Source organism: Vigna unguiculata, chromosome 7, assembly GCF_037176805.1.
Source record: "Vigna unguiculata cultivar grain cowpea cultivar isolate G323 ecotype 2 chromosome 7, ASM3717680v1, whole genome shotgun sequence".
Classification (NCBI taxonomy): domain Eukaryota; kingdom Viridiplantae; phylum Streptophyta; class Magnoliopsida; order Fabales; family Fabaceae; genus Vigna; species Vigna unguiculata.
Genome location: NC_140798.1, coordinates 33,258,427 through 33,276,967, shown reverse-complemented (window position 1 = coordinate 33,276,967; position 18,541 = coordinate 33,258,427). Strand labels below are relative to the sequence as shown.

Below are 18,541 nucleotides of genomic sequence, written 5' to 3'. Positions count from 1 at the left end.
AACAAAATGTTGTTTTTTTTTAATGTATATTTTACATGCATGTTTGTTATTTGGAGGTGATTTGTTTTTTTCTTACATGGCTCTGAGCGGGGGAAAATTAACATTTGGTACACACAGAAGTTTTATTTCGACTGTACCCTTCATTTTGACTGAAGTAGGGGCGGACTGTAAAATTATGATGAGATCTTAAAACCTTTATTATTTCATATACTTATTATATACATAAATATATTACTACTAGTATATTCTAAAAAGTTATTATATTTATTATCATCATTTAAATAGAACACTTTATTACTAAAAGGAGTTTTTAATGATTATTTGAGAGAAAAAAAAGTGTTGCTAACAAATATTTTTATATAAATTATAAGTAGAGTTCTATCAACTATGTACGAAATAGAATTACATTATTTATTAATTTGGATTCTAATGTAAAAAACTACAAAATTTTTAATTATATTTTGTGGATAGCTTTTTATTATAAAATCAAGAGAAACAACTAACTTTGGAAATATATCTGTGTGTGTAACTTTAGTAAGAAGTGATAAGACGAATAAGATTTAGAAAGAAAACTTTTAAAATTTATGGATCCCATGACACGAACATAAGGTCTTTGGAAAACATTTATGTAACACCTTAAAAAAACTATTTTCTCTATTATAAATCCAGTAGAGGTTTGCATAAAGCGTCTTTCAAAATATAACATAAATATACACACACAAAATATACATAAATACAACTATTTACAAAAGAAATTTCAAAATAAAGTCTCAGATTATCTTATTGTCTTTCGGTTGTTGTTCATGCACTTGTATACCTTATATTTATTCTGGTACATAGTATAGTCATAGTAAGTTATTATACAAACAACACGGTAAGTTATTGAAATAAATTTCTATCATTAAAAAATATATATAAAAAGAAACAATTTTAAAATTCATAACAATCTATTATAAATATATCTCCTCAAATACTAACATATGATCCATATTAGAAAGTTTGTTATTTGGTTAATCTATTTTATTAGGATATGATCAGTTTAAAAATTCGAGTTTTCTATATATAAGTCCCGTGAGATATGGAATTCTTGGAATTTAGTCATTTAGAAAGTCAAGTTCAAGGGAAACTATGGCTAAAGTCATAAGCGAACCTAAAAATAATGTATCTCAATATTAGTTTATTAAGACATAATTTCGCACGTTTCACATTGTATGAGAATTCTCAACTCAACTACTCATTACTTGATATTTTAGTCTATGTAACTTAAAGCATTAGTGAATCAAGAAAATTCATCATTACAACGTAATATCAATACTTAATACACAACTCAAATAATAATTCACACATAATCTCATATGTCTAATCCCAAATTCATCATTCTAACTAAACATTATCATATAATATAACTAGTTTAAACAAAACCACAAATCAATCATGTATAACAATTAATATTCATTTTTCAATTATAAAAACATTTATATTCAATTCATTTAAGAGACTGTAAGAGAAAAAAAAATAATTTGAATGAAAATTTGCTCGCTTAAACAAAAATTCCTTCTTTTAATGAAAATATGGACAAATCAAGGGTTGGGTTGTAGTCCTATATTTGTTTTAGTGAAAAATCTTTCGCTTGAGTGAAAATAAGATCGAAAACAATGTCATGTAACAAAATAAATTTATTTTTAGTTTTGCCCAAAGTCAATTTAACAAATACAACTCTCAAACACATTCAAAATAAGTAGTATACGATCTAAAATTTGCCCAAACATCATTCTTCATTTATTTCAATTCAATTTTATTTATTCAAACTCCTTATGTACTTCATTCACATCAAACTTATAAACTTATAAAGGGACGAAAAAACAAGTGTTGTCGACCTTTCGCTGCTATTTGTATAGCGCTACAGAATTTGTGCTCTCCAAGCAAGCATTAAGATCATGTATGTGGACGTAGGGTAAAAAAGCAAGCATGAAGCTTTGACATAAGGTTCATCTTCCTCTACCTCTCTTGTTATTGGATTGAAGAGAATGACAAGAAAGAAGTGATTAAAGCACTTTCGAAGTTAGTATTTTTCTTTTTTTTTATGGTCAATATTATATCCAGATCTACCTTAGTCAAAGTTGCATCAACTAATACGAAATAACTAATGTTAAGGAGCTCTAAACATGGTATTTTATCTATAAAGTCTTCCTAAGTCAAGGTCTCAGCAAAGATCGTTTCATACACCCTGAAAATAAAACGAAATCTCTGGACTAAGTCACATGCATGCAACCAAAAATTATAGGAAAGTAACTATATTAGGAGAAAACATAACTTATGTTGGTTATGTAAGTGGATTATTTTCAAGATTATTTGCAAAAAAATTTCTTCTTTTAATCTAAAATATTTAAATAGCGTGTTTATAAAATTACAAAATCATAAAAATATAATTACAAAATTACAAATTAAAAGTTATAATATTATAAAATTACAATCATAAAATTGTAATCACCAAATTATAAAACTAATTATCAAATTATGAAATTATAGAATTGAATTATCAAATTATGAAATTATAGAATTGAATTATAGTTAGAATGTATTGGTTCAATAGGCTTACATAGAATAGAATTATAGTTAGAATGAAATTATGTAATTAATTACTTACGGTGATTACTCGCTGACCTGATCCGTAATTAATAACGTATTGATACATAAGCAAAATTCGTAACAAACATGTTCGTAGGTAAGATAGTAGATAACATGTTTATAAGTAAAATATGTAGGTATATATCTATAAGTAAGATATGTAGGTAATTATTAGCTAGAAAAGAATTATTTATGATTTTTTTTGTCATAAATAATCTATAGGTCAATCATAATTATTTACGAATTTTGACTAGTATCTCCGTATTTTGACTATAGATAATAAAAAACTATGTTCACAACTTAGTTTAATAAACTATATACTTTTAACATACATAATTCAACCACTAAATCAACTTATTGAAAGTGCTCAATTCAAAATATTATAAAACAATCAAAATCTATTATTTGCATATTAACATATTATTAGTATGTGTCTAAATAATTTATATGGATAATTATATACAATTTATGATAATAACACTTATAAATTTTTTATTATAAAATTTTCTTGTAAGTGTTGAAAATTATTAAATTTAATATGTAATTGTACATAAATAAAGAATAATCAGTGTTATCTGTTAATGAAATAGTGCAGAAAATTGTTTCATGATTATGAAAAACTAGTTGAAAATATTATACAAAGTCCTAATATAATAAATATGGGTAATTATTTTAAGTGCATATAAATTACATATTTCTTAATATTAGCACAAAATCTTAAACAACTAATTAATTTTGAAATTAATCAAAAATAAAAAATAACATTCCCAACTTTAGATTGTTAATAAAATAAAAAACAGAAATCACAGCAAACAACCCTAAGGACCATAAAAGAGAATAAAAAAGATACTAGTTGAAGAAAACAGTAATGTGATGACTCCATGCCAATAACTTTTTTCATAAATATTTTAGAAAATAAGATTACTTTCTTCCATGAGTTCAAATTAATTTTTTTCTTCATTAAGTTTCTAATAATGTTGTGAAAAAGTGGTATGTAAAATAAAATAGTGTAAAAATCTTTCCAAATGAAAGCAAGAAATAAAAGGGGGGGAAATGAGAACCACATGATTGATGAAGCAGATAAGAGGTATGCCATTGGCATGGCAGCATGGAGTACCAAACAGAATCCACCACTTCATTATTTTGTCTTCGACTTGGATTGCATCCCTTCTCGTGATTGGAACCCAAAATTGAAAAGGTTACAATGGGTAGGGGCCAGGTAGTAGGGACAAAAATATACGGTGTAAATTAAATTTGGCATCGATATCGCACGACAACTGCCCTGCGACTTAGAATAGCAGCACATGGGTTTGGCAGTGCAAGCGAACCCAATTCTAATGCCACGTTGTTCCGGCAATCGTAACGACGGGGTGAATGGAGGACCATCTCCGTCAGAGGAATTTGCACCACTGGCTACCAAATTTCAGAGGCGTCTTCTTGTGGGCACAGGCTCAGCTTCACTTGTGGCTTTGGGTGCAAACTTTGGAGGTATCACCAGTTTTCTTCTTGGTTTGTCACCACAAAGTGGTCGCAATCTGAAGCTGGACGTGCTTTATCCGATTGGTGGCTACAGCCGTTGCGTTGACACAAAGGAAGGATTTGGTAATGTGAATTAAAGATTCATTATATTGAAAGCAAACCGTTGTGTAACAGAAGAGAAAAAAAAGGAACTCATGTTTTTATGTATTTGGATGATCAGAATTCATATACCCAGCAAATTGGGTGGGAGATCAGACAGTGCTGTATCGAGCTGCTAAGAAAAGAGAGATGGAACGATCATTGGATCCTCCTCCCCTGAATGTACGGCGGCGTTCTAACATCAACGAACCGGTTGTTGCATTTGGTCCCCCGGGTTCTACTGGAGAACTCAATGTTAGTGTAATTGTTTCACCTGTGGCACCAGATTTCTCGTGAGTATGAGCAGTAGAATCTAGTAAATTTTAGAGATGTCACTTCAATTTCCCTTTATTAGTTATGAACCGACCAGATGACCGACTATAAGAATTATATGTTAATTGAAAAAGGAAAAGATAACTTTTCACTTTTTCCTTTCAGTGCAAGGGCATTGAAAAAATAAACGAAATTTTATCAATAGTTTGCCAATCATGAATCACCTGTCTCATGTGATGTTCTCTTTTTCATAAGTATAGTGATTATTAAGAAAAGGAAGATTGACAGCTTGCATACTAACCTTTTCACTAGGATTGAAGCATTTGGAGGGCCCGATGAGGTAGGTGAAGCAGTGGTTCGAAGCATAACAGGATCAGGGCAACGCCCTGAGGTGAAGGGCACATTGATAAAATCAAGTTTGAGGGAGGATTCTGTCAGAAATGCCAAATACTACGAACTGGAGTTCAGAGTTGAGAGCCCCTCGTTTAGGCGACACAATGTCTCAGTCTGCTGCGCTCGTGGTGGTAGGCTTTTTACTTTAAATGCTCAAGCACCCGAATCAGAGTGGCCAGGATTGAATTCAGATTTCTATAGGATTGCTAATTCATTTAGCCTCACAATTTAGTGATTCAAAAAGAATCTTCAATAGGAAATAAGGGCAGAAGCCCAGACCAAAAAGCTTCCCTTGGGTCGACCTTGTACATGCTTTGTTTCCAAAACCATGTTTTTGAATTGCATGGCTAGAAAACCAAACAAATTTTGTGATATGTGGGGCGTCTGCTGCAGTAGAACCCAAGTATTTCTTAATTTAACAAATAGGACTGACAAATAAGTTTTAACTTTATACATTACATGTTTCTTTTCAACTTTTTGAAATAAAATACAGATCAGAAGTTTGTCACTATACGATGATTCTCTAACTGTAACTATTATACACATTTAAATGATTACCTAGGTATTTGCTCAAACCTACATTGAAACATACTACTAACCCATCAAATATTGCTCAAATACAACTAATGTACATAAGTCTCCCGTTTCCCAACAACTCGTTGACCAAACCGAAAGTGGAAGGTCAAGCACAAGTAATCTGCCTCCGCTTAACCATCTTCTCATAATTCTCAGAAACCATTGCAGTCAAATTAGGGTCTCCATATCCAATCTCGGCACCAAGTCTGGCAAAACAACAGGTAAGACGTCTCACTATTTTAGGTAGCAATAAGATGTTAACTTTGGGAAAATTAATTTTCACAATAGATCAACTAATAAGAAAAGAAACACGATATTTCTATCTATGGTTGACCTTGGAGGGGACCTAACTGGTCAACTGATCAATTCCAAATTCCATGCAGAAGGAAACTTAAAGCCACAGGACTAAGAACTCAGTCAAGCAAATCAACTTATTTTCCATTTTTAATGACGAGCGACGGGAGAGAGAGAGAGAGAGAGAGAGAATTAATGCAATTGACAAAGACAAGTGCGAAAATTACATACTTTTGGTCAAGTACAAGTTTCTGAACTTCTTTGATGGCAGAACTTGCTGCATAGAGAGATATCTTCCCCACCTGCATAAATTTCCAAGAAGTACATGCCAACACCAACTCGTCAATAAAAACAGTATATGAAATCAAGCATTTTAAAAGGAGAAAATGAGATATAAGCAAGTGAGAACTAAGGAGGAAAGCTAATTTAAATGTAACTTTTCCCTCTTCTCACCTCCAATACTTGAACTTTTGATTCATGTTCATTCGGTAGACATCGAATTTCCTCTGTCAATCGTACAGCATCGCCCAGGCTTTCCGGAGATAAGAAATCAAGGCCCAGCTGAACATTCGACTAAAATATAGAGATAACGCACATAGACATATTCAACGGTGAGAATTCATTTTGTTTCCATTAAACACAAGAATATCCACTTTAGTTCATCAAATTTAATATTCAGTGATAACTGTCACATCTGGGTTGTATGAATTTAGGCTACAACTCACATATATCAGCATTCCACTTCAAAAAGAAAATGCAATATAATCCAAGCAGCTTATTAAAACAATTTTAGTCATGGATCAACCAATGCCATAATTTTTTGTAATAAACTAGCCCAAATAGAAACCAAACAATGAAGCAAATATCATTTACCATATATTTCAAATCACTTGAGTTATGGCACTATCAGCCATAGAACAAGACCTCAGTAACTCAGTAGATTAAATGGTCATAAAAACTAGGATTATATTAATAATGGTATAACCTTTATCAGATAAAATAATGATGTAAATGAACTCACTTGAACATTCCTTGCTTGGAAAGGGCAACCAGCAGGAACAAATATAGCTTCCCCCAAATTCTGTTCAAATGACCAAGGCTCCACTCCTATTTCGGAAAATAATAATCAAATTTAAAACGAAGATAATTTTTTTTTTTCAGAAATTTCTCTGATTACCCTTAATGAAGCACATCGGTAAATTTCCAATAATAAACACTTAAACGTTATACATGAGAAAATTGTTCATACCTACATTTAAGCCTTATAGAAGTGTTCATTATCTTTTCTTAAACCAGTAAATTTATACAGAAAAAAAAAATTTGTTTAAAATTTCAACAAGCAAAACTAACAAAATTTAAGTTACTGAATTTATAGGGTAAAATAGTAAATTGCATGTTTTTAAATACAAGGCAATGTAGAAAAAAAAAAAACCTGTGTAAAATTTCAACAAGCAAAACTAACTAAATTTAAGTAACTGAATTTATAGGGTAAAATAGTAAATTGCATGTTTTTAAAGAAAAGGCAATTCTAACTACCCTCTTCCCCTTCATTCCAAAAAGAAGCAAAGCTTTATTAAGTACTACTAAGGTGTGGTCTCTACTTAATAAGATTTCAACCTCGTCATAGTATAGTATATGCAACCCGATCCTACCTCCGGCCTTATACAGTTGATTTGGGGACTCAACCCTCTTAAAGTAATCTTGGCGATTGTCCACCAAGACACTTCACTCAGCCTTTCTAGACAACCCTTCATAGGTAACCCTTTTTATAGACATCTTTCCAAAAACTTTACTTCAACCTCTGTTAAGAAAATTTATGAGGGGAAACGATTAACCCTTCTTATTCCATTTACCTACCAAACTACGACAAGAACTTCACTCATTTCCTTAAATTAAAACATTAAATTACGATTTCTGACCATATCTTCCTCCCTCTCACATCAACAAAACATCCTTAAACTTCCAAATATGGCACTAGGGGAATGATAGGGAATTGGTCTCCTCATATCCAGTTCTTAAAAAAATCTTAAACTCCCAATAAAGGGGAATCATTTTATTCTATTTCCATCGCTCTCATTACTATAATTAAAAGAAACTCGACAAGATTTTGTCAACTCAGTGGGGAACACCAACACGAAGCACCCAAGAGCAACGCAAGGCCCTCTGTAATTCCATTGTGCCAAACTAATTTATACCACTTCTCTATACAGCTCTTGAAAATTTTAAAAAATGTCAGGTCAGGAATCATATTTTATTATTCTATATTTAGAATATTATAGTTAAAATTTATAACTGAAATATTCGTGAATCATAGGGATCTGATTATGTCCCTGAATCATAAGGATGTAATTACGGTAAGTGTTGATATTATATTTCATAAAATTAGTTTTCCAATCTTGTATATATGTCTTGTGTACTCTTAGCAAAAAATCATCCTATTCTACCCTAATATTTGAGAAAAACAAAGAAAAACATAAGATCTTACCAAATTCTTCCTTCAACTTTCTTTTATGGTGTTTGTCGAGAAAAATAGTTCCACCATAAAGAGGCCATGCAACCTTGAATCCGGAGAGTACCATCAGAAATAAGAAAAAACAGAAACATGTTACTTAACAAATAAAAAGGAAAAGCAATGTAATTTAAAATGATTTTTTTTTAAAGACTTACAAATTCATTTCCCACATCATCTGACTTCCTCAATTCCTTCCAATGTATTTTCAAATATTTAGTCAATATTGGTACATCCTGCCGACGAAAAACATCCCAAAGAACTCCAGGATGTGTTTTCTCAGAGACATCTCCATTTTGTGTAGACGGGAGCTTACAATTGACCATATTACCTTCAGCACTAGAATAAATTTCAAATTCTTGATCCATAATTGACTTATTCTGGTTTGAATCCATGTCAAGTCCACTACTTTTTGTGCCAAGTGATGAATCAAGTGAACTCCCCCTTGAAAATATTTGAGGATCTCCATGTGACTCTTTCGCTTCAGATTCCTCATCAGCTTTAGCCTTTTGTATAATTTCAATTTTAGTTCTCTGCCAGTCCTTTAACTTTACTTCATTTGTATGAACCAAAAGGTATACCTGTTGAAACTCAGTAAATTAATTATTTATTACTTCAAACAAATCAAAAATTCCATTATTTAACTCTAGACATTATAACAAAGAGATAGGGAGAGAGATAGAGAGAAAGAGAACTTCAAATTATTAAACACAAATGCACAGTATGTAGTAGTGCTTAGGTAAACAATCCACATGTTTAGACATTTGAGTTCAAATTGCAAATTATAAATTGTCAGTAAACATAAATCAATAATGAAGCATCAAATTGATTTTGTCAATACACTTAAAATTAGAACAAATTTTATAGAGATGTGTCGAGGATAAAGTACAATACCATGTCACGAATATTGAAGTGGAGATTTGTCACTGAATCACCTCTTCCAAGTTCATTGCTAATTCCATAAGCTATATATATCTTGGGTCCTACGTCATTCTGCAAGGAGTAATGAGGCAATTTAGCTGCAACATTGAGAAGGCCCCACTTGGAGTGAATATACTGAAGTAAAGGTAGTTTGCTGATAAACTCGGGTCTTTGATACAATAGAAATTCTTCAGATGCGCTAGGTGAAGGCCAATCCTTCAATTTTAATAACTGTGGCCAACCATTTTCATGAACACGCCCTTCGAAGTATCCTTTCATGAACTGAGCAAGCTCGATATCAATCTGTCAATATAGTAATAATAAAATACAAACATAGCAGAGTGATTAAAATAAATGATAAACCCAAAACACAGTTCAACATAAAACCAATACAATCTCAATAACCGAAAAGACAAGAGGTACAGATATGTGTACCTCAGATCCATCTAAGCAATCTATGGCCTTAACCATCCTGTTTTCATCTTTTGCTTTTTCATCTGTTGTCTCTTGAACCCCCCTCCATATGACCATTGGATCCCAGCTTGAAATGGATGACCCATCAAATACTTTCTTAACAATAATGGGCTCACCAGTTTTCCAGTGCTTTCTAAATTTTCCAATCCCATCATTTTTTATATCGTCAGATGCTGGACAATAAAGATAATTATCATCACTGGCTTCTCTATGAGAACATTGGCACAGTCTGAGACCATTCAGGCCAGTTTCCGGTGGACCATCGGCATCACTAATTCTGCAGCCACTAACCATTTCCTCTACATTTTTCACCAACTTTGCTACCCAATTCATCTTGAAAATTCGGCTTAAGTTTAATGAAGAATGACCGCAGCCACCATACTCCTTAGGAGGACATGGAATACTTCCATTGTCATTGGATGTCCAATGAGGAAATTTACTTAAAATATTTTGATCACAAGTTTTAGCTAACTCTGTCTGAGGTTCTTTATTGTGATCTGCAGTTGCTTCTCGAAGATCTCGACAGCAATTAAGGCACAAATCATATGAGCAATTTGGACAACGTCGATGATAATCAGTAATAGGTATCCTACAGAAATTGCTGCAAGAAAACAAATCAAAATAAATAATGACTTATTAATAAGGAAAAGGTGCTTGATGCGTCAGCACCCACTAAAATCAACCGTTCTACAAAATTTGTTACAAAGTACCAACACATCTGTTCATCCGTGTTGAATTTTATTCTCGGAAGATCTATTTCAGCACCTGAGAAAAAACATTTTATAACATCATCAAATGCTCATCACGACACAAAGAAAAACAACATAGACAACCAATCACCACTTATGGTGCAAAGCTGCAAACAAACCTAATAAGCCTTAAAATGGACCTTACCACGCAACTTCTTTTCAAGTTCAACTTCAAAACACTGTTCACGGTGGATCTGCTTTACCACCGGAAGAACCGAAGATAGCAACACATGGAGGTACTGTAACTTATCCAGAACAGGTATCTCGCGTATCCGAACCTTAATCCCATCAAAACCAGAAAATCACTAACAGGGAAAAAATTTACACATGCTAAAACTTCAAAAGGCAGGCCTCATCAAATTTTAAGGTCCTACTTGGATAGTAAAAGTCCCCATAAGCACATTTAGGAGAAGGAAATAAGTAGGTAAATTGAACGGAGCTTCTCTTATAAGCTAAAATAAACTTTTGCACTTAACTTCCGTAGAAGTAATCTTATTTTACTTCTCCAAGTTAAAATGCATCAGTAAATTTGAGCTAACAGAAGAAGCTCATCTCGTTTTAGTAGCTAATGATCTTCTTTCATGAGTGTTAATGAGAAATTTATTCAAAAGGAATCTAATCTAAATTTGTAACAAACAAAAGACCTTGATAGAATTATCACTCCGCAAGCAAGTCTTGCAGTTACATATACCGCGGCAAGCAGGACATATCCTCTGTATATCATCCAACGAAATGTCCGAGTACCTAAAAACAAGCAAACAATAACTTAAAATAACAACCCAACTGAAAGAGTTATTATCTCTTATCATTACTAAAATCCCATGCTCACCATGCTGATATACAGCTATCACAGTATCCCCTCCGGTCACATTTTAAGCACCAAGTAACTCTATCTCGGTCATTCCTCCGGCACTGATGACAAGTCTGCCCGCCGGTGTCTTCAGAAGAACCAGAGGTTCCATCGGAATATTCCTGCTACACAACACAACCTTCCAAATTCAGCACAGTACACTACACTTGCATCAAAATCACCCACCCAAACAGAACCCGAAATGAACTCACAGTAGTGGCATTAGCATCCAAGCTCCTTCGCGATCTCTTGCGCGAGGAGTCCGGTGGGGAATCATAAGAGACCCAATTGTCTTCTTCATAGAGCGCCACATCAGCATCAGCATCTGCATCCGCGTCCATATCCCCATCCACATCCACATCCGCATCCGCATCCACATCCGCATCCACATCCGCATCCGCATCCACATCCACATCCGCATCCGCATCCGCATCCGCATCCATGTCCACCTCGTCATGGGCGTGTCTCGCATAGGAGCCTCTTCGCCCGTCACGCTCGGGCGTGTAACGAAACTGGTTCTTCGAGAGCTTCTTCTGCGAAAGGCTTATAGCGGAGAGAGGAACGTCGAAATCGTCGCTCTTACTCTCCAAATAAACATCAGACTCGTTCAGCGACTGCGACTTCCTCTTGGCTTTCTTGAGGTTGGCCCTCATTGCGGAATTCGCGGCGCGCTTCTTAGCCTGGATGTAGTGTTTCTCGCACACCGTCTTATCCGGCATCGACATGGCCGTGCACCGCCACTGCTTTCCGTCAGACCTCTTGCACCGCAAGTCGTCCGGAATTCCCGCCGCATTGTCCTCGCCGTTGGTCGATCGCGCGTGATCCATTCAAAGAGGAACCCTAACTGAGCAGTAGCGCGAAGCACGAGGAGACGAAAACAAACCCTATCCGAAAGAGGAATTGAATTGCGAGTGAGTTGAAGGTGTTACGGGCCGTAACGGTAGAATTGGTCGGAGATTGAGGTTGCGGCGGCGGCGGCGGCGGGCGGCAGTTAGTATTGGAAAGTTGGGAGAGAGAGAAAGAGAAAGAAAGTAAGAGTTGCGTTGTGAGATAAGCATCGAAAAAGCTTACATAATACATTCAGTAAACGATGGAGGGCCTGAGAGAGGGTGATCCCTTCGTGCGCCTGCAACTCGAACGGTAAAAAAAATTATAATTAAGTTATTTGATTTTTTAAAACAGATTAATTTTCGAATATTGGAAGGGAAGACTCAATTCATTATAACCTTTGTATAATATATGATCATTTATTTATCATTGGATAAAAATTTAAATCATTTTGGAAAATATAATGTAAAACTTATTCTATTTATGTATTTCTCTGTTCTTTTTTCTTTTTTCTTTTTTCTTTTCAAAATCTTACCATTTTTAATAGTTCAACAAATTTTGTTGTGCAAGATTGGTAAGTTCGTTGCCATGAGAAGTGTCCGTAACAACTTTTATAAATAATCAGGTTAATTTTATGAGTGTAAAGATTTTTTTTTTTCATACTGTTAATTAATTAAAAATTATATTAAGTAGATTTATTATTGTTAAGTTTTAAAAACTTTTTATATGTATTATTTTGTTGATAAACATTTGGATAATTTTATACGAAGAGACAGAGTTGTTTAATGATTTACGACTGAGAGAAAACGATGATTTGCGTGATAACAGAGGATCAGTGAAAATATGTAGGGTAAGTAAAAATGTGAAATTTTTTATGTTAAAAAACCATGGTGTAAGACAGGTATGAATTTCAAGTTTCAGTTTCAGCAAAAATAATTAAGATGAACACAATTTAAGGAAAGACAGCATGATAATAAAACAATAATAATAAATAATAACAATAATATATTAATTTTAACTAATTTAATACGATAGTTCGGATTATTCGTAAATTTTCAAAAACTTCATCTTTAAATTTGTTGATCTCCATTTTCAAATTTCTGAGGTACTCTTTGGATTGAAAATAGGATTTGAGGGAGAACAATTTTCGCTTCAGGAGATTACCGGTGATGATAGATTAGGAGATGATTTAAGTCTTCGTTTCACTCAATACGAGAATGAGGAAAGGTGATCATTTGTAGAACGAGATGATTTTTTATTCCCACATGGTTGGAGCTGATTTGATTTGAAGAGATATTATATGTAAATATTATTTTATCTTCAATTAAAATTATCATATTTTAATCTAGAATTGATCCACGAATAAGGAAGGGATATGATCCCTTCACTTAGAGCCACCACCTTCTATCATCATCTTATACGACTTTGACAAGCGACTCAAGAAGGGCATTCCCATAAGCCATTTAACAAAGAATAAGTTTACAGAGAGAAGGTCGTAACATTGCTCCATCACTAAATCATCTGGTATATTCATTGCTACTAACATTTCACATATGTCACTCTCCACATATTGTAATGTCGAGGTACAAGGAAGAATATCATTTCTTTATTTAATTGTCACCACCTTTTCTTTCAATATCGCGCCAACTGTCATTTAGCACAACTAAATAATTTCTCAAAGTGAAGATTTGTTCTCCTAAGGTGTTCCATGAATTTATCGTATCGGGTTTTGAGCGATGCAAATTGGTTGGAGATTTCCTTTAAGACCTATGATGGAGTCAGCTCAGAGTTATGTGAATCCACGTGCAGAGGTGATGGTAGTGTTGGTTGAGCGCCTTCATCAAATTGGGGTAAGTCTGGGATGTAATCCATCTGGTCAATTAGATCCATGTTCATGATATACCTTTGAACCTGAACCTCTTGTCTTTGCTCTATGGGTCGTGCGACATATGTTCCCTATGGCGCGATCAAATCCCAACAATTCCTCCAATAAGGTATAATGTTTGATTGAAGTCACCCTCCATTTCATAGCAGTTGGCTTTGCCTGGAATTAATTCCAACAAATAAACATTTCACAAACATTGTCCATGACTTTTGTTAGCGTTACTCCAAACACCGTCTTCAACTTCGAAATACTTGGTTGAATCCTTCTAAGAATGTTTGGTTGAATCATTCTAAGAAAATCCGTTTAATCCACTAAATAAGTCATGGACCTCACGCCATTTATCCATAAGCACTTTTTTATATTATTCTTATTTAACCCGACTAAACCATATTTGTGGAGATTTTCGAGAATGTTGTTGTAAGCTTGGAACACCCAATTGTCGTCAACTCTCTTACCCAGTCAAGCTAAGTTTATCATAACAGACAACAATCAAATATTCATATCTTCCGTCCATTTAGTGAATTCACAAAGGTCGTCAGATGAGTTTAAGACAAGACCCTTCCCCCTATTCATGATGTCCTATGGAAAAAAAAAATAATGCAATGATATAAAGAAAAAAATCATATAAAAGTGTGAAACCAACCCAACTTTTAATTATAAATAAGAAATGTCTAAACACTTCCATTAATCAAATAAACTTTTCAAACACATTCATTGTTTTCATAATCATGCCATATTTGATTTGCCATTACATCCTTAAGGTTACACTCATGTCTATAGTTAACTTCACAATCTTAAGTATTTTTTGAATCTTCTACTAGTTTCATCAACTCCTAATCTACTTCATCAAGGAATGAGTCATTGTTGTCTACCCCTCGTATGAAGTTATGAATAATACAACGTGTCAACACTATTTTTGTCATTGAATCAAAAGAGTAACGAGGTTCAATTATGCTTGATATAATTGCAAATCATTTTTTCAGCACATCAAATATCTTTTCAATAACATTTCAAAGTGATGAATGTTAGTGGTTAAAAAACTCTAATGGATTTTGTGAATCCTTTATGTTGTACTCCTTTAAGTGATATTTTACTCCTCATATGATGTAATTATGTTTCGATTTAACATAAATCTTGCATCTCCAAGAAAATACTTTCCTTCAGTTCATTTAAAATTCCATGATTACCACTATTCACAACCCATATATATATATATATATACCCGATATAAATTGTTACAGCAAAATAAAATTTAGTTAAAATTATAAATAAACTAATTCATATTCTATATATATATATAGTAAATTTATATAAGTACAAAACTTTTAACTTCAGTTCTTCTTGGGTTATTTAAAGTTTGTAAAAATTATATTAAATTAAATTTCTAATAATTAATCATAATAATTAACATAATTGATCATAAAAAAACAAAAATTAATTCTTATAAATTACAAAATATGTATGAAAATAAATAATTTGCATCTTTAACTATGTTATGATTATTGTATCTTTTAGACATAAATTAAATGAAGTTAATTTCTAACTTCAGGTAATTAAAATTGCAGGTTCTAAAACCTTTGAATATATTTTTAATAAAATACAATATACATGTCAGAAAATTAATAGGAAATTATGATTTTTTAAAATTACAACTAAATAATACGATTACAATTAAATACACTAAAATGCATACAATTACAATTATGATATGTTTTTATTAGTTTTTAGAATAATTTTAGAAAAATAAAACGACAAATAAGAATCTTGTCAAACTCCATTGAATTTTTTTAAAATTTTTAAGACTCGGTAAATCACAATTTAATACGAACGAATAAACATATTTAAATCATCAATGTATATCTAACTAACAAATCATTATGTCTCACTGATTAACAAACTAAATTAAAAGAAATAAATATATTGCATGCAACTTAATTGACTACATTAAGATATTTATAATTACCAATTAACATACCACTTTGAATTAACAAAATTATATTAACACTGACAAAGAAAAACCTGACGAAGACCAACAAAGAAAAGCTTTTATAGCTCCAAACCACCACCTCACCAAACTACAAACAGGACCATCCCTCACCAAGACCACTTCAGCACACACCACTGCACAAGCAGCCACTGAAACTCATCAAAAACTGCATCCAAGGAATGAATAAAATGCAAGATTTCTCACCAGAACAACCTTGTAATTGCAGTCCTGAAGAAGATGACCACGTCTTCCCCTGTCGACAACACCTCTTTCTCCTTCTCCTCTACTCACTTCAACAACTCCCTTAAATATTAGAAGAGAAATAAATGTTCTCAACATTCACAATGATGCCTTCTAATACAACCAACTACCATCATTAGTCAAATAAGCACGGAGACGCAGAAGAATTTGTACTGTTTGTGCAACCAATTTTATGCATGTAGGAATCTTGGTAAGCTCACACTTTTGTAGAGCTTCATTTCAAAATAAAGTCATTATTTTTGTATTTTACATTTGTACTGTTTGTGCAACGAATTTTATGCATGCATGAATCTTGGTAAGCTCACACTTTTGTAGAGCTTCATCTCAAAATAAAGTCACTATTTTTGTATTTTACATGTAAGTGTACAGCAAATCAACCTATATTTTTGCATCGGAGCGTGGATGAATAAAACCTTCTTTATGCAAATCGGTTACTCCAAATGCTTTCACATCCATGAAAATAAACATTCAACTAAATTGCTCATCCTTCCTTCCACACATGCGTTAACATTACCATCGCTTGATACAAATAGACTTTTAAAGTAAATAACTCGAACTTTATTTTTTCAAATATATTTATTCATTTCATGCTTTCTCAAATCTATCTTTAAAAATAAACAAAGCCTCAAAATTTTGTAACATAATCTTATTTAAAGTTTTAGTTCTTCATAATGTAAGAAAAGTCAAGGTAAAGAAAATTAGATTTTTTTAGTTTTATAATTTGGTTTATAAATGATAATTTGCTTGTGAATTAAATTAAAATTCTTGAATGTGCAAACTTAAGGATTGCATTGTTTGCTTTTTAAAAATATGTGAAAGTTTCGGAAAATAAAATTATATATTTTGAAATGAAGATGTTATAATATTTATGAAACCTCTTTTATTTTGAATCCTTCGTAAATTGTAAAAACCAAATTTATAATGATGGGACTCTGTCGAGTAATTTGGTGTTTAAATTGTATTTTGTTAGACCTTAAAAGGGTTGGATGAATGTTTTATAGTCATAGCTTAAATTTGCGAACGAAAGATAATTGTTATATTAAATCAATATATTAGTGTAAAGTTTGTTTGACTAATTTATTTGAAAGTGCGAATCAGTAATCATTGCATTATTGTTTTGAGACATAAGTCAAATTTGAAGTGGAATGATTGTGAAAGTTTTGAAGTTGTTAAATGCAATGAGTAAAATTTATTCTTCATTATGTGATAGCCGTAAAGCCCACTTTCTTTTTCTAAACTTTTGGGCGCAGTTGAAAAAAGCCAAGGTCAGCCATTAGTTTCCTTATAGGAGATTTTTTAGCCTTCTATTTTGTCTTCGGATGCCAAAACAACTTATTTTTCTTTCTCCCTTATCTGAAACAGAGCTGAGCTAGGAAAGTTGTGAAACTCTCCTTCGAACTAGCAGAATGTTCCTTCTTCCATGTAAGTTGAGCACAAACTTCTGTTTTTTTCTCCTTTTCCAACTCTATTGCATTGGTTCTCTCATGGGTTCTTCCTTAGAATCTTATTTTCGTTCTTGTGTTGGTATTTTCAGCCCTCTAATTTGATCCTGAAGCTATGGTGCTCATTCTGTTAGTGTCTTCTCCTCCTCAAGTTTAGCTCTCAGTTAAGCTAAGGGAAGCTAATCTCAAAAACTTTTAAAGTGATGTTTTTTTTTTCTAGTTTTGCTTAAGGTTGGGTGTTGAGATATATTGGACTGATGATTGTATGGAATGGAGTTGGTTGCATGTTTGTTTATGCTCTGGTTTGTGGTTTTGCATGTGTGAGCGCAGGTAGGGATCTGCTGTTCTCGCATGAGTGAGGGATTTTTTGCCCAAACGAGAAGCTTTCGTCTAAACGAAAATAGCAAAAATTTGTCCCTATTCTCTGTCTCAAGTTGTCGCCTGAGCGAGAGTAATGTCGCCTAAACGAGATGAGTTAGCTTAAGCAAGAACTCGTGATACTCTCTATTTGCAATCTCGCCCAGGCAAGGGTGTCTGGCTTCAGAAACGAGGGACTCTTGCCGCTTGAGCGAGATTAACAGCAGAATTGTGCAGAATTGTTTTAATGACTTGATTGCTTTCATGATCGAGTGATTTACCCTTAAGCATAAAGAAGGATACCATATATAAGTTTTATGTGATGTAACGAGATTGAAATTGATGTGCTTAATATGTATATAATATGAGCTTGATATAATTCAATGACTTTCTTGGGGGCACCTTATGATGGTGTTGTAGTATGTGTAATGAAATAAGGATTCAAGTAAGACTACATCTTGATACCCTAATGAATCAATCAGACTCATAGGATAGAC

At 32.9% G+C, this 18,541-nt stretch overlaps 2 protein-coding genes and 1 long non-coding RNA gene across 4 annotated transcripts; 2 read left to right on the top strand and 1 right to left on the bottom strand.

The window, feature by feature from the left end:
- The first annotated feature begins 3,700 nt into the window (after nt 1–3,700).
- On the top strand, nt 3,701–5,285 carry LOC114189880 (Photosystem II reaction center PsbP family protein). The gene is made up of 3 exons (XM_028078601.2): nt 3,701–4,230; nt 4,328–4,538; nt 4,831–5,285. The coding sequence occupies exons 1-3, from the start codon at nt 3,933–3,935 to the stop codon at nt 5,141–5,143; spliced, it is 822 nt and encodes a 273-aa protein (XP_027934402.2). The 5' UTR covers nt 3,701–3,932; the 3' UTR covers nt 5,144–5,285.
- Nucleotides 5,286–5,340: 55 nt separating this feature from the next.
- Nucleotides 5,341–12,378, bottom strand: LOC114189879 (JmjC domain protein JMJ24). 2 transcript variants are annotated; one of them, XM_028078600.2, is made up of 13 exons: nt 11,497–12,378; nt 11,264–11,406; nt 11,079–11,178; nt 10,580–10,712; nt 10,396–10,450; nt 9,647–10,286; nt 9,185–9,514; nt 8,449–8,871; nt 8,267–8,339; nt 6,803–6,888; nt 6,235–6,354; nt 6,013–6,083; nt 5,341–5,693 (listed from the first exon to the last, which is right to left on the bottom strand). In XM_028078600.2, the coding sequence occupies exons 1-13, from the start codon at nt 12,109–12,111 to the stop codon at nt 5,594–5,596; spliced, it is 2,889 nt and encodes a 962-aa protein (XP_027934401.2). In that variant the 5' UTR covers nt 12,112–12,378; the 3' UTR covers nt 5,341–5,593. The 2 variants fall into 2 exon arrangements, with proteins under 2 accessions (XP_027934401.2, XP_027934400.2); XM_028078599.2 differs by having other exon boundaries at nt 11,264–11,409; nt 11,497–12,376.
- Nucleotides 12,379–17,535: 5,157 nt separating this feature from the next.
- Nucleotides 17,536–18,493, top strand: LOC146884813 (uncharacterized). The gene is made up of 2 exons (XR_014996459.1): nt 17,536–17,667; nt 17,780–18,493. It is a non-coding gene; the product is annotated as an uncharacterized LOC146884813 (long non-coding RNA).
- The last annotated feature ends 48 nt before the right edge of the window (nt 18,494–18,541 follow it).